This window comes from Ovis aries, chromosome 19 (assembly GCF_016772045.2).
Source record: "Ovis aries strain OAR_USU_Benz2616 breed Rambouillet chromosome 19, ARS-UI_Ramb_v3.0, whole genome shotgun sequence".
Lineage (NCBI taxonomy): Eukaryota > Metazoa > Chordata > Mammalia > Artiodactyla > Bovidae > Ovis > Ovis aries.
In genome coordinates, this window is record NC_056072.1 from 14,905,918 (window position 1) to 14,920,526 (window position 14,609).

General features: G+C 48.9%; 1 protein-coding gene across 15 annotated transcripts in view; it reads left to right on the forward strand.

Moving 5' to 3' along the window:
* Nucleotides 1–14,609, forward strand: part of ACKR2 (atypical chemokine receptor 2) — a 110,848-nt gene that overhangs the window by 89,377 nt on the left and 6,862 nt on the right. For 4 of the 15 annotated variants that reach the window (XM_060402120.1, XM_060402122.1, XM_042235898.2 and 1 more), the window contains one exon: nt 6,673–14,562. The exons of 3 other annotated variants lie outside the window; for them this stretch is intronic. In XM_060402120.1, coding sequence (XP_060258103.1) covers nt 6,673–7,850 — 1,178 coding nt within the window. In that variant the 3' untranslated portion in view covers nt 7,851–14,562. Of the gene's footprint in view, nt 1–728; nt 826–6,672; nt 14,563–14,609 lie in introns of those variants that run through there. 8 more of the 15 variants (XM_060402126.1, XM_060402119.1, XM_060402128.1 and 5 more) reach the window with 8 other exon arrangements.

The following is a 14,609-nucleotide window of genomic DNA, read 5'->3' on the forward strand; positions in this document are numbered from 1 at the left end:
TGGCAGTGGGGCTGGAGATGAAGGTAGCTGAGACTCACAGTGGACCACAGGTGCCATCCTGGTGGAGGGGTACCCTCATACTGCCGAGCGCGTGATGGGCAGTGTGTTCCACACGTGTATTCGTTCATGTGGTCTGCTCTTGCCTGGCCCTGGGCTCAGCCTGAGGGGTCACATGTCCTTGAGCAGACATGTGAACAGACAGCTAGCTCTGAAGAGATTCATGCTGTGATGGGACTGGCAGGGGCAGCAGGGAAGGGGGGAGGGGGAAGCTGGTCTGAAAAGTCTAGTAGATGAGAGAACTGATGGCACTATGGGTGAGCCAGACATAGCTCTGATTGTGCAGAGTTACCATCAGAGGAGGAGGGTTGGGTGGTGGGACGGGGAGCGGCAGGGGGTGCAGAATCCAGGACCGATGAAGCTGGAGGCTGGGAAGGCTATGTAAGATAGGGGACAAGAGTAAGTGAAAGCCTGGAAGCCTGGACTGAGGCGTTTCGTGTCCTTGGCCCAGCCGCAGGAGAATGGTTCCAGAGAAGTATGATTGGGGACACATGTTTTCTAAAATAATTAGTGTATCTTTGGGGGTGGTGATCTTTCAACGAGGTGGTCATTTGAGTTTGACCCAAGTTCAGTGTGCAGCTGAGGTGGGGCTGGGGCAAGCACAAGGGATATGCAAAGAGGATGCGGGCAGGAAGCAGTCTGGGGAGGGGAAGAGCTTATAAAGAAGAGTCACTCCCTCCATGCTTCCCCGAGGAAGAGGGACACAGACGCTGCTGCTCTCCTGCTGGCTGCCAGGTGGGCGTCCCCAGGCAAGTAGGTCTGGCTCTGGTAGGTTTCAGTCATTCTGGGAATGGGGTGGGTGGGCCCTATGTAGGGGCCACAGGGAGAAACCAGATCCCGTGGCCAGGAGAGGGGACAGGTGTGGGGAGAGACAGGAGCTAGGTAGGGTGAGCGTGGCACTCTCTCTTTAGGACAGCTGTTGGAGCAGTGGCCCAGGCAGCTGGGGAGGAAGGTGGCCTGCTGGCCCCTTACGCCCTTGACTCTGGCTCTGAGGATCTGCTTTGTGGGTTTGGGAAATCCCTGAGGGTTGGTACCAGACGAGGCTAGGTACCCTCAGCTGTTCCCTCTGCTCTCTGGGCGTACTGTGATAGGGACAGATGAGATAACCTTTAAGGGGCCCCACTCCCAGGGCTGAGGTTCCCAGCACACATCCACACTCTCTTCTTAAAAGCCCACATCCTCTCTTTTTATCCTCAAACCCTGACAAGATCTCAACCCCTCCATCTGTCCCAAACAGTCCCAGGATATCCTTTTATCCATCCCAACTTAAGCGAAGTGTCATTTTAGGGCCTGGAGGAGGAACCAATAGTCATGTGCTAGGCACTTATTTAATTATTAATTAATGTTATAGAAACACCACCAGGGAAGCATTTCCGAGTTGAGAAAACTAAGGCTCAGAGAGGTTAAGTAATTTGCTCAGGGATGCTCAGCCATGAAGTGAACCAGCCTGTAGTCTGTTCCTCCATGCTGCACCATGCTGAGTATACCACTCTCCCTGGGGGTAGTGGCAGTGGGGTGAGCATTTCATTTTGACCCCAGGATAATGCTGAAATGAAAACCAGGAGCTCAAGTGGTGAAAGTTCAGGCAACAAGAGAAGCAAAAAAAAAAAAAAAAAAAAAAAAGGAAGGGGGAACAAAAATGATTCAAGAAAGATGTGAAAGTCTTCCGCAGCAGCTCCTTGAAGAGCTGGGTTCTAAAATTACCTAGTTTTTATTAATTGAAGGAAACTTTGGGTGGAGGGGTTGCTGTTGTGATTTCATCAATGTCACAAACATCCCTGTTTCCTGATAAGAGCCAGGAAACATTGAGTAATGTGGGGTCCCAGGGAGCGTGGGGGAGTGGGTGGGCCTCACGGATCCCAGGGAGCAGGAGATGGTATGTCTGTCAGGTGGCTACAAGGGGCCCCCTACTCCATGGGGACTGGACAAGACCACTCTCTTCAGCCAGGAAGCCAGCAGGTGACTCACACACCCAGGAAAGATCAATGTGGCAGATGGGGGCTCTGGGCATGGAAAAGAAAAGATATACCAGCATGTTCCCAAGGGTTACTTTGGAGGGGGGAGGGTAGGATTAGGGAGAGATCTTTAGTCTCTTTTCTATTTTTTCTTCTATTTTCACATTTTCCATTGAGCATATAATTACTTTGGTAATCAGGAAAAATGCATATTAAAAAAGCAAAGAGGGATTGTGTGTGCAGTGGTCCAGGACTCAGTGATCAGGGCTCTAGGGTCAACCCTGCCTGGCTTGTGGTATGGCCCTGGGCTTCCTGTGAAACCAGGGAGGGCATACCTGCTCCCCTTCTCACAGGGAAGCCAGGAAGACCTGCAAGAACTAGGGTATAAGAAAGCTTCCCATAACTGTCAAGACTGGTTTGTATCGTTTTCATTGTGTTTTATACATTGCTATGAATCCAAATGCCATGCTTCCCAAGGGGGGCCACGCGGGGGACAACTGTCAAGTCTGTGAGTCTGGGAGGGCTCACAGCAGCTCCCACTGCATGGTTCAAGGCTCCAGATCTTGAGCCAGCTGCCGAGACTTGATTTCTAATCCTGCAGTACACTCGCTGTGTGTCCTTGGGAATGTTACCTGATGTGCTCAGCGTCTTAAGTTAAATAAACAGGGTGACAATAAACAGTCTTGTATTCCTTTCTCAATCCTGAGCCAGTCAGTTATTCCATACAGGGTTCTAACTGTTGCTTCTTGACCCGCATACAGATTTCTCAGGAGACAGGTAAGATGTTCTGGTATTCCCATCTCTTCAAGAGTTTTCCACAGTTTGTTATGATCCACACAGTCAAAGGCTTTAGCGTAGTCAGTGAAACAGAGATGTTTTTTCTGGAATTCCCTTGCTTTGTCTATGATCCAGCAAATATTGGCAATTTGATCTCTGGTTCCTCTGCCTTTTCTAAATCCAGCTTGAACATCTGGAAGTTCTTGTTTCACGTACTATTGTAGCCTAACTTGGAGGATTTTGAGCATAACCTTATTAGCATGGGAGATGAGTGCAATTGTCCAGTGGTTTGAACATTCTTTAGTACTGCCCTTCTTGGAATTTGGGATGAGGATTAACCTTTTCCAGTCCTGTGGCCACTGCTGGGTTTTCCAAATTTGCTGAAATATTGAGGGCAACACTTTGATAGCATCATCTTTTAGGATTTGAAATAGCTCTGCTAGAATTCCATCATCTACACTAGCTTTATTGACAGCAGTGCTTCCTAAGGCCCACTTGATTTCCTACCTGGGTGAGAAACTGCTCCACTGTGGTTATCCCAGTTATTAACATCTTTTCTGTATATCTCTTCTTTCCATTTCTTCTTGGTCTTTTCTGCTTTTGTTGGGTTTTTTACCGTTTCTGCCATTTATTGTGCCCATCTTTGGATGAAATTGTCCTTTGATATTTCCAGTTTTCTTGAAGAGATCTCTTGCCTTATCTTTTCTCTTGTTTTCCTCTATTTCTTTGCATTGTTTATTGAGGAAGGCCGTCTCGTCTCTCCTTCCTATTCTCTGGGACTCTGCATTTAGTTGGGTATACCTTTCCCTTTCTCCCTTGCTATTCACTTCTCTTCTTTTGTCAGCTGTTTGTAAAGCCCTCTCAGACAGCCACTCTGCCTTCTTGTGTTTCTTTTTCTTTGGGATGGCTTTGTTCGCTGCCTCCTGTACAATATTATGGACCTCTGTCCATAGTTCTTCAGGCAGTTTGTTTACTAGATCTAAAACCTTGAATTTGTCACCTCCACTGTACATTCATAGGGAATTTAAGTTGTACCTGACTGGCTTAGTGGTTTTCACTGCTTTCTTTAGTTTAAGCCTGAATTTTGCTATGAGGAGCTGATGATTTGAGCCACAGTCAGCTGCAAGTCTTGTTTTTGCTAACTGTATACAGCTTCTCCATCTTCGGCTGTAAAGAATGTTATCATTCTTTGGTTTTGACCAAATACCAAGAGAGATTTTGGCATTGACCATTTGGTGACGTCCATGTGTAAAGTCATCTCTTGTGTTGTTGAAAAAAGGTGTCTGCTATGACCAGTGCACTGTCTTGGCAGAATTCTGTTAGCCTTTTCCCTGCTTCATTTTGTTCTCCAAGGTCAAACTTGCCTGTTACTCTAGGTATCTCTTGATATCTACTTTTGCATTCCAATCCCCTAACTGGAATAGGATATCTTTTTTTTTTTTTTTGGTGTTAGTTCTGAGGTCTTCTAGATCTCTCCTTCAAGGTTCACTGCTTTGTCATGGTGAAGGGGCTTGTGTAACCCAATGAAGCTATCAGCCATGCTATGTAGGGCCACCCAAGACAGTTGGGTCATGGAGAGTTCTGACAAAATGTGATCTACTGGAGGGGGAAATGGCAAACCACTCCAGTATACTGGCCAAGAGAACTCCATGAAATATTTAAAAGGCAGAAGGATATAACCCTAAAAGATGAGCTCCTTGCCCCCCGCCCCACCCAGATCAGAAGGTGTTCAGTATGCTACTGGGGAAGAGTGGAGAACAACTACTAATAGCTCCAGAAAGAATGAAGCGGCTGGGCCAGAGCTGAAACTGAAGGTGCTTGTGGATGTGTCTGATGATGAAGGTAAAATCCGATGCTGTAAAGAACAGTGTTGCATAGGAACCTGGAATGTTAGGTCCCTGAATCAAGGTAAATTGGACATGGTCAAGCAGGAGATGGCAAGAGTAAACATCGATATCTTAGGAATCCGTGAACTAAAATGAACAGGAATGGGTGAATTTAATTCATATAACCATTATATCTGCTGCTGTGGCCAAGAATCCCATAGGAGAAATGGAGTAGTCCTCACAGTCAACAAAAGAGTCCAAAATGCAGTACTTGGGTGCAGTCTCAAATATCTGATAGAATGATCTCTGTTCGTTTCCAAGGCAAAACCATTCAGCATCACAGTAATCCAAGTCTATGCCCCAACCACTGATACCCAAGAAGCTGAAGCTGATCAGTTCTATGAAGACCTAGAAGAACTCCTAGAGCTATGGCCTTATCATAGTCTTTTTCTAGCCTCTGGCAGCAGGCGGTCAGAGAGCCTGTTTGGCTGGTCCTTTCCTGTTGCTTGGGGCATCAGGCACTTAAAGGGCCAGCCTCTCTGGAGCTTCTCTGTTGTTCAGCTGTCAGTGCTGGCATGTGGGGAGAGAGAGACTATAGTGATGGCTCCACCCACCGCACGTGACTCTGCAGTATCACCTTGCCTCCATGGTTGCCTGGTTTTCCTCCACAGGAATTTCCCCTTGAGATCGCCCCCATGGGTCCGTCTCCTCGCAGTCAACAGCAGACCCTGCCTTGGGATTGCTCTCCAATCCCTAAGTTCCAACTCCCAGCCCCTGTGCTTTCTAGGGGACTTGCGTCCCTGTCCAGGGTATATAAGGCTGCAGCAAGGACTGTCTGTGTGATTCTCATTCCGGTCACGCTGTCACAGCTCAGCTGCTTCACCTTCAGCAGCCTCAAATGCTTCTCCTCTGTCCTAAACAGTTGCTCCGATGTGAGGCTCTGACCCCTATTTCAGTTCTTCTCCCCACCAGGTGCAGGTCCAGTCCTGCTCACTCTCCTCTTTCCCCCCCGCTACTTCCTTCGTCCTGCTGAGTTTTGCATGGTTCTATATATTCTCTTCCAGTGGTCAGGTCCTCCTGCTGCTCTCAGCTGGTGTTCTGCAAGATCTTTTGTGTCTGAAGGTGTATTCCTGATGAATCTGTGGAGAGAGATGTACTCCACGTCCACCTACTCCTCCACCATCTTGTTATTCCAAAAATACTTTTAAAATAATCAAAGCAAGGGAAATCCTCAAGTGACAGAAGTAAAGCGAGCTCAAAGCCAGAGTGGGCACACCAGCTATTTACAGAAGAAGCAAGCCCACTGAAGAGAAGCTCTTTAAAGAAAAAATTGGGACTTCTCTAGTAGTCCAGTGGTTAAGACTCTGTCCTTCGCTACAAGGGTGTGGGTTCACTCTCTGGGCAAGGAGCTGAGATCTCCCACACCATGCAGTGTGACCTTAAAGTGAAAACAAAATTATAAGTCACACAAAGAAGAAGGATTTTAAGCCACACGTGAGGAAGGGTATACAGACGCAATAAATAGGTGAAATGGTGTGTGCTGAGTCGCTTCAGTCGTGTTCGACTCTGCGCAACCCTGTAGACTGCAAGCTGCCAGCCTCCTCTGTCCATGGGATTCTCCAGGCAAGAATATTGCTGTGCCCTCCTCCAGGGGATCGTCCCAACCCAGGGATCAAACTCACGTCTCTTACATCTACCTGCATTGGCAGGTGGGTTCTTTACCACTTGTGCCACCTGGGAAGCCCAGGTGAATCGGTATCCCTCAATAACAAAGAAAACACAAATGACCATATCAGTCTTTATAAACGATGAGGGACAAAATAAAGAAGAGAAGTGAATACTGTGAGAACACCTGAGGTTATGTCACCTACCCAAGATGACCTCAGTATCACGGGGTAGCCTTGGGCTGCCCACACTGGTACTCCTAGTCCCTAGCCCACAGGTGTAAATGTGGAGAGTCTATTGGACACCCCAGAAAGGGGCTCCCGTGGGTTTGGAGGGAGGGCAGGAAGGCCTGGACCCGTCTCCTGTGGCTGACGCTGCTCTCTGGCCCGCAGAGCTCCAGGACTGGGTGCGTCCTCCTGCCATGGCCGCCACCGCCGCCCCTCTGCCGCCCACCACCAAGGTGGCCGGTTCTGAGAACAGCAGCTCCTTCTATGACTATGAGTACTACCTGGAGGACATGATCTTCGTGCTGTGTAGGAAGGACGAGGTGCTGTCATTTGGCAGGGTCTTTCTACCTGTCTTCTACAGCCTGATCTTTGTGCTGGGCCTGGTTGGAAACCTCCTCCTCCTAGCGGTCTTGCTCCGGTTCGTGCCTCGAAGACGGATGACCGAGACCTATCTGCTGAACCTGGCCATCTCCAACCTCCTGTTTGTGGTGACACTGCCCTTCTGGGGCATCTCTGTGGTGTGGCATTGGGTCTTTGGGAGCTTCTTATGCAAGGTGGTGAGCACCCTCTATACCATGAACTTCTACAGCGGCATCTTCTTCATCAGCTGCATGAGCCTGGACAAGTACCTAGAGATTGTCTGCGCTCTGCCCTACCACCGACTGAGGACCCGAGCCAAGAGCCTGCTGCTGGCAGCCACTGTGTGGGCAGTGGCCCTGGCTGTCTCCGTTCCTGACATGGTCTTTGTGAGGACACATGAAAACTCCCCTGGAGTGTGGGAGTGCTATGCGGATTTTGGGGGACATGGGACCATCTGGAAGCTCTTCCTCCGCTTCCAGCAGAACCTCCTGGGGTTCCTCCTCCCCCTCCTCGCCATGATCTTCTTCTACTCCCGCATTGGCTCTGTGCTGGTGAGGCTGAGGCCCCCGGGCCAGAGCCGGGCCCTGAGGATGACCGTAGCTCTGGTGGTGGCTTTCTTTGTGCTGTGGTTCCCGTACAATCTCACCTTGTTTCTGCACTCGCTGCTGGACCTGCAAGTCTTTGGGGACTGCAGGGTCAGCCAGCACCTGGACTATGCGCTGCAGGTGACGGAGAGCATCGCCTTCCTGCACTGCTGCTTCACCCCCGTCCTCTACACCTTCTCCAGCCACCGCTTCCGCCAGTACCTCAAGGCTTTCCTGGCCGCTGTGCTCAGAAGGCAACAGGCCCTGCCGTCCAGCTATTCTGAGAGTAGCGGGCTCACTTCCCAGGAAGATGTAATGGGCATGAGTGACCTCGGGGAGAGGCAGGCTGAGAGCTCCCCCCGACAAGGCTCTGATCTCAAGCAGACTGCTGAGACTTGACTGCTAATCCTGCGGTATACTTGCTGTGTGTCTTTGCGATTTTTACTTCCCCTCCCTGAGCCTCAGTTCGTCATTTGTAAAATGGAAATAATAATAGTGCTTGTCTCAAAAAGTCTTTATGAGGTTAGCGTGTACCATAACACACATAAAACTTGACGATGAAGTTGGGGGTGGGTGGGCCTGCAGCTCGCTTGTTATTTTCTTTGAGAGGGAATGTAATTTCTATGGCAGTCCAGTGGTTAAGATGCTGCACCTTCACTGCCAAGGGCATGGGTTCAACCCTGGTCAGGGAGCCAAGCATGGTCCAAAAAAAACAGGCATGAATTTTGGATTTTAGTTCTGGTGTGCTACTCACTTGCTCTTGGGCCAGTTCCCTAGTCTCTGTCCCTCAGTATTCATAGCTATAAGACGGGACTAATAATCATGTTTAACTTCTATAAGGTAAATATTAGGATTAAATAAGTTAATGTATGTGAAGCTTCTTGTTCCTGTGCCCAGCACACTGTCAGGCGTCCATGGTGGTGGCCTGGTGGTGCTCTAATAGCTGTACCACATTTAATCCCACGGAATCCTTTGCCATAAGTTTTATTTTATGATGAGAAAATAGCCTCGTGGAATTCAAGGGCTCTGAATGAAGCCCTGACTTTGTCTTGTGGCTGCAGGGCCTGAAGGTTTAAGCCCAAAGGCATCCCACACTGTGCAGTGGAGAAGAGACCTACCCCACCCCCTGAGCTGGTCTTTCCTGAATTCTCTCCCTGCGTGCCATTCCCATGGCCCTGGACCTTTTCCCTCTTGTCCTTATGTGGCTCCCAGTTCCTTTTCCTGTTTTTCATTCACATACCATCAGCCCCACAAGCAGCCTTCCATTCAGGCATCTTGAGCCATGGCAGTGTGGTCTCCTATCACTTTTCCATCTCTAGTCCCCAGCCTTCACCCCTGTCTTTTAATGAGCTAGCCCAGACTCTGAGCCTGCGTTCAAATCCCCACTCCCCTACTTACTAGCTGTGTTCCCTCAGTTTATTCACAGGCAAAATAGAGATAGCAGTAGTATCAGAGTGGTATTGCAAGGCTGAAATGAATTAATACATGTAAGGTTCTGAGAACAGAGCTTGGCCCACGGTAAGTGTTCTGTAAGTGGTGGGTACTGTTGTTGTTGCTCTGGTGGCTATTTCTGATGTTTTGCTGAACCCAGGAGGAAGAAAATAGAGATCCCAGTGCAGTTACCAGTTCCCCAACCCCAGAGCACTTTCCACAGCCTGACACTGCAGTCAGAGTGTGAGTCACTTCACAACACCAGCCTCAGCTTTTCCAGCCACAGCTGAGCCAGGAAGGCAGGCTGGGAATGCTGGAGTTATCATCGAGTTGGGGCGGGGGGTCCTATTGCTAGCTGAGCCAGGATGAGTCCAGACCTTGGGACTCCACCTCTACCACTGTCCTCTCAAAGCAGTCAGAGGAGACTTCTGAGAGACGGGAGGGGGCAGGGGAGAGGTGTGTGGGGTGGTCACAGGGAGGTCACAGGGAGCTGGAATTGGCCTTGAACTTGGCTACAATGGAAATAGTAGGGGCTGTGGGCTGGTCACGCTCCATGGTCACTGGCTTCCAAGGTCACTGAGGCAGGGCTTGCCCAGGCTGAGGAAGTATTAACTCAAGAAAGGAGGCTTTTGGCTCCATTGTATGCAGGGCACCAGTGGCAGAGGGAGGAAGCAGGCCAGGAAAAGAGGCAGAGTAGGGAGAGAGAGAGGCCTGACTGTGCTAATTAATTCCATGGTCATTTGCTGAATGCCTCTCAGATGCTAGCCTGTGCTGGGGAGTTCCAACCTCTGGGAATCCCCAGTCCACAGATAAGGCAGGTGATCCTCACAAGGCGACTGTGCATCTGGGGAGGTGGATTTGAGGCTGAGGAGCAACCTTCTGTGAGTGCTCAGGGGGGTGGGGAGGGAGTTTCACCAGGCTAGCGGCCCAGGCAGGCTTCTGGGAGGGGAGCATTAAGGTGGCCTTTTTAAAGGCTATAATTTCCAGATCCTTTTCCAGGGGAGCCAGCAGAATTAGTGTCTACTTGAAGTGATCTCCAGTGTTACTCTTTGTTTTATGTTATGAAAGCTGGTGTGGCCTCCTGGGGTCACGTTTGATCTTGTTTGTTTGTTCACTGGTCTCAGGCAGCACACAGTGTGGGAGTGCTCTGGGGGCCTGGGAGGGGCCTGCATGTAACCCTGACCTCCAGGGCCAGGACCTCGGCTGGGGAGGAGGGCAGCTGTGGGGCTGATGTGAAAGGGGGACCAGGGGAGGTGGGGGGTGACACAGACAGGGAGAGAGCAAGACAGGTAGGTCTGTCCAGGCTCCATGGGGTCTGGATTGGGGTCCTGGTAAAGGTTTAACAACCAACTCTTAGCAGTGGAGAGCGAGGGAGGGTAAGCCCCAATATGTGGCCTTTGCCATGGTATAAACATTCCCACCATAACCAGTTTCAAGCTACTGACTTACTACTGAAGGTGGAATTGGTTAATTCCATGATCGTTTGTTGAAGGCTTCCCACATGTTGCATTACTGGCTCTTGCTAGCCAGTACAAGCCAGGCCCACATATGGCAGACTTAGAATCTCCTCTGCCACCCCTTGATGAGGCCAGAAGTCCCACTATCAGAAGCTCATCCTTCAAATTCAAGTTTGGTTCCTCTTAAAAAGGGGAGCTGGGGGAAAAGGGTATCACCAGTTCTGTTAGCGAGTTTGAGCTTGTGCTGGCTGCTGCACACAACAGGGGACAAAGGAATAGAAACTTCATTCAGAAAGCCAACAGAATAGACCAAGAAGATGGCCGACTCGTATCCCAAAGAGCCGTCTTTGAGTTAGAATTCAGGCTTTTTTTACACCCAAAGGGGAGGGGGTGTGACTGGATGTTGTAGACATCTGGGTGTCAGCCAGACCCCGGTGGGGACAGGTTAATCCTTTGTTCTTGCAATTACCCTCATGGGATTGCTCAGATGTCCTGTAAACCTTCAACAAGACACATGTTATTTTCTGTTCCATAAATTTTTGTCTATATATGAATGAAAAGTGTTATGCCTTTAAATGGTCAAGCCTGAGGGACAGTTAGGAGTGGGGTAATGGAGACATGAAGGGCAGTCAGAAACATGGGGTCCATAGCTCAGCGCAGCCTCTGATGATTCACTGTATGCTTTGCACAAGTAGTTCCCTTTCAGTGAGTCTCCATTTCCCCACCTGTAAGCTGGAGGAGATAGACATCGTGCAGTCTCACCCCCTCAGTCTGAGATTCAGAGGGCACGCGAGGGTCACAGGAAGTGACCCTATTGCCACCGTGTCAAATTACCACAAATTCAGTGGCTTAAAACAGCACAGATGTATGATCTTAAAGTTCTGGAGGTCAGAAGTCTTAAAAATGGGTCATCAGGACCATGTTCCTTCCAGAGGCTCGGGGAGGATTTGTTCCCTGCCTCTTCTAGCCTTTAGAGGCTACCTGCACCCACTGTCTTGGAACCCCGACCCTCTGACCTGTTTCCACATTCCCTTCTTTGCTTCGGACACTCCTGTGCTTAATAAAGTAACTCAGTCGTGTCCGACTCTTTGTGACCCCATGGACTGTAGCCCGCCAGGCTCCTCTGTCCATGGGGATTCTCCAGGCAAGATTACTAGAGGGGGTTGCCATGCCCTCCTCCAGGGGATCTTCCCGACCTAGGAAGATCCTGCCTCCCCTGTAAAGGACCCCTGTGGTTACAGTGGCCCCACCTGGATAATCTAGGGTATTCTCCCTAGCTCAGGGTCCTTAACCACATCTGTCATGTCACTCTTACGTATAAGGTAACATATCCACAGATTTCAGGGATTAGGATATGGATATTTGGGGAGGCCGCTCCGTTGACCATAGAGAAGCTATGTTTCCCAAGGAGGCTCCATAAAGCCTTCAGGTGGTTAATGGTGGAATCTACAAAGACAAGACTAGCTAGTGAGGGTGAACCCCGGGCAACCAAGAGCTCAAATCATACCTCTCTCAAGTGGCCCCTTTTGATAACTGCTAGACAGGGCAGAAGAGAGGCTGAGAATGAGATGGGGCTAGGGCCACAGTACTGTTGCTGAGGATGAAGCCCTTGGATCCAGATGCAGTTCAGCCAGTGACTTCTGTATAACTGTGCTGAAGTTACTTTGCTCCTGGATTAAGCGGGGCTGGTGGGTCCTTCCTGGTTTGCCTTATAGGACTACCACAGTTGATAAGGTGCCTGGCCAGTTGTCATGTGAGTACAGGAATGCTTATTGCTGTTGTCATCTTTGCTGGTATTATTGATGAAGGGGTGGGAGGGGTTGTGGCCCCAGAGGTTAAGAGAATGTGGAAAGAGTCCCAGGGTGAAAGATCAGGAGGCTTGTGGCCCCCAGAGAAAAAGAATGGAGCGTTCCAGGCAGAGGGAGCCTTGTAAAGGTGATCTGGTCCAGCTGGGGCATGCTGCCCCTGACCTCTGGCTTTGATCAAAACAATCATCAGATTTGGTTGTTTATTAAAGCAAAAGACAGGGACTTTGAGAAGCCAGATCAGGATCAAGGTCAGTGCTGAGAGACTACAAGAGCTGTTATTTATTTAGTGGTAACTCCTGACTGGGCTTCCCTGGTGGCTCAGTGGTAAAGAATTCGCCTGCCAATGCAGAAGACGCAGATTCGCTCCCTGGGTCAGGAAGATCCCTTGGAAAAGGAGATGGCAACCCACTCCAGTATTCTTGCCTAGGAAATCCCATGGACAAAGGAGCCTGGTGGACTACAGTGCACGGGGCCACAAAAAGAGTTGGGCATGACTTAGCAACTAAATAACAACAGCTTCCTGACTGAAAACCCTAATTAGGCCCACATACAGAAGGGCAGTCCCTCCTCCCAACCCCAGCAACTCAGACTCGCAAACCAGCCATGTGCTGGAGGATGTCATGACTGCTGCCCAGGAAAGTCAGGGGCTCACAAACAGGAGACCCCAGATGCACAGGAAGGGAGTGGAGGACCAGGAATGAAGGCACAGGGCCAAGTTCTCAAGTCCAGTCAGGAGCAGAGCCCAGCCCTAGTTAAAGCCACCCAGGCTGAGGCCTTGGGGTGGGGATAGGGTGTTTATGTTTCCCCAGTCTCTGGCCCAGAGGCCAGTTGACAGAAGCCCAAGGGTGGGGCAGAGGCTCAAGGAGTAGGAGGACTCCTGGGAGAGGTTCAGCCTCCGCAGAATGCATATTTCCATCACTGGGTCACAGTGTCATGGATACTGGAAGAGTCAGCTGAGGACCTGAATCAACATTTCTTTCAAAATTCTACCTGGAAGAAAGAAAAAGAGACAGAATTTCTACCAGAAAGGACTGGGAACAATATTTCCAGTATATCTGCAAAAAGCTAAAATCTTACTATAGAAAACCTCTTGTAAAATGAGAATCCCACCCATTAAAACAACAAATCATGCCCAGAAGAAATACAGACTGGCACTGAACATGTTAAAAAGTTAAACCTCATTTACAACCATAGCATAAGAAATAGGGAATCTGCTGGTGATCTGGTGGTTAGGACTCAGGGCTCTCACTGCTGAATGCCCAGGTTTGATCCCTGGTCAGGGAACTAAGATTTCACAAGCCATGCAGTACAGTTCCTCCTCCCCTGAAAGAATAAAAACTAAAATGCAGAGGGACAAGGTGGAGTTGATTTGTATTTCGGGGTTTGTGGCCCATTACCATTACCAGCCTACAGGCCTTATTCTGGTGACTACACATGGGTGCCTGTTTGGCCAACAAATTCTTTTTTATCTCCTTCTTCTCTCCATTGGTGAACAATTTAATGTGTTGAACATGAAGTTTCTCTCCTTGTAGAACACAGAACAGGACTGAGCATAATCCTTGGTTCATGACAGGGTTTTTTCCACTGGTTCATGTGAGGCTTTCTTTTAAAAATTATGTTTAATAGTACAACTGAAACCTGGGAAACTGCTGTCCAGGGGAACTTGAGCTTGAACAGTGACCTGCTCCATCCCATGTCGCTGGCTTCTCCTACCCAGGCAGCCACCATCGTGAGTCCTCTGCCTGTCTCTTACCTGCCTTTCACCTCTTTGTACTCCTTCATAGCATATGTTTGTATACTTCGTGAGGTGGTTTATATATATATTTCATTTGTATTAATTTTATTAAGAGTATTATGTCTGTATTTTTATCACGTGTGTATTTTAATGGGACCTGAGGACATTAGTGTGAAGGTAGAGACGCCCGGGGTGGTGATGGGGCTGCGAGGAAGGGGTCTGCGATGTCTCTTACAGTTCAGTCTTAGGAGACCGAGTAGCTGGTGGTGGGTGTTCAGTTAGATGGAAGAGAAGAGGCTGATTTGGAAGGTGGTGAACTCACTTCTGGGCAAAGCAGTAGGTTAAGCAAATGTCTGCTGAGTGCCTCCTATGTCCTGAGCATTCTATTCTTCATAGAGCTTGAAATGCTCTGCCTGAATGATCATGTTTAAGCCTCGTGAGAACCCCATGAAATGGGCACAATTATTAATATCATTTTAAAGACAGGAAAACTGAGGAATTAGTAGGTTTGTAGGTTCTGAGTCTATCAACATGATGGTTCATATCTTTCTGCTGCAAACCTAGAAGGAGGGGATAAAATATTTCTAACATATTGAATATTTACAAATGAAATTATTGACATAAAACTAAATATTTATACATAAAATATTGTAAAAATAAATTTACTTTTAACTGAAGGGTAATTGCTTTACAGTATTGTGTTGGTTTCTGCCAGACATTAATGTGA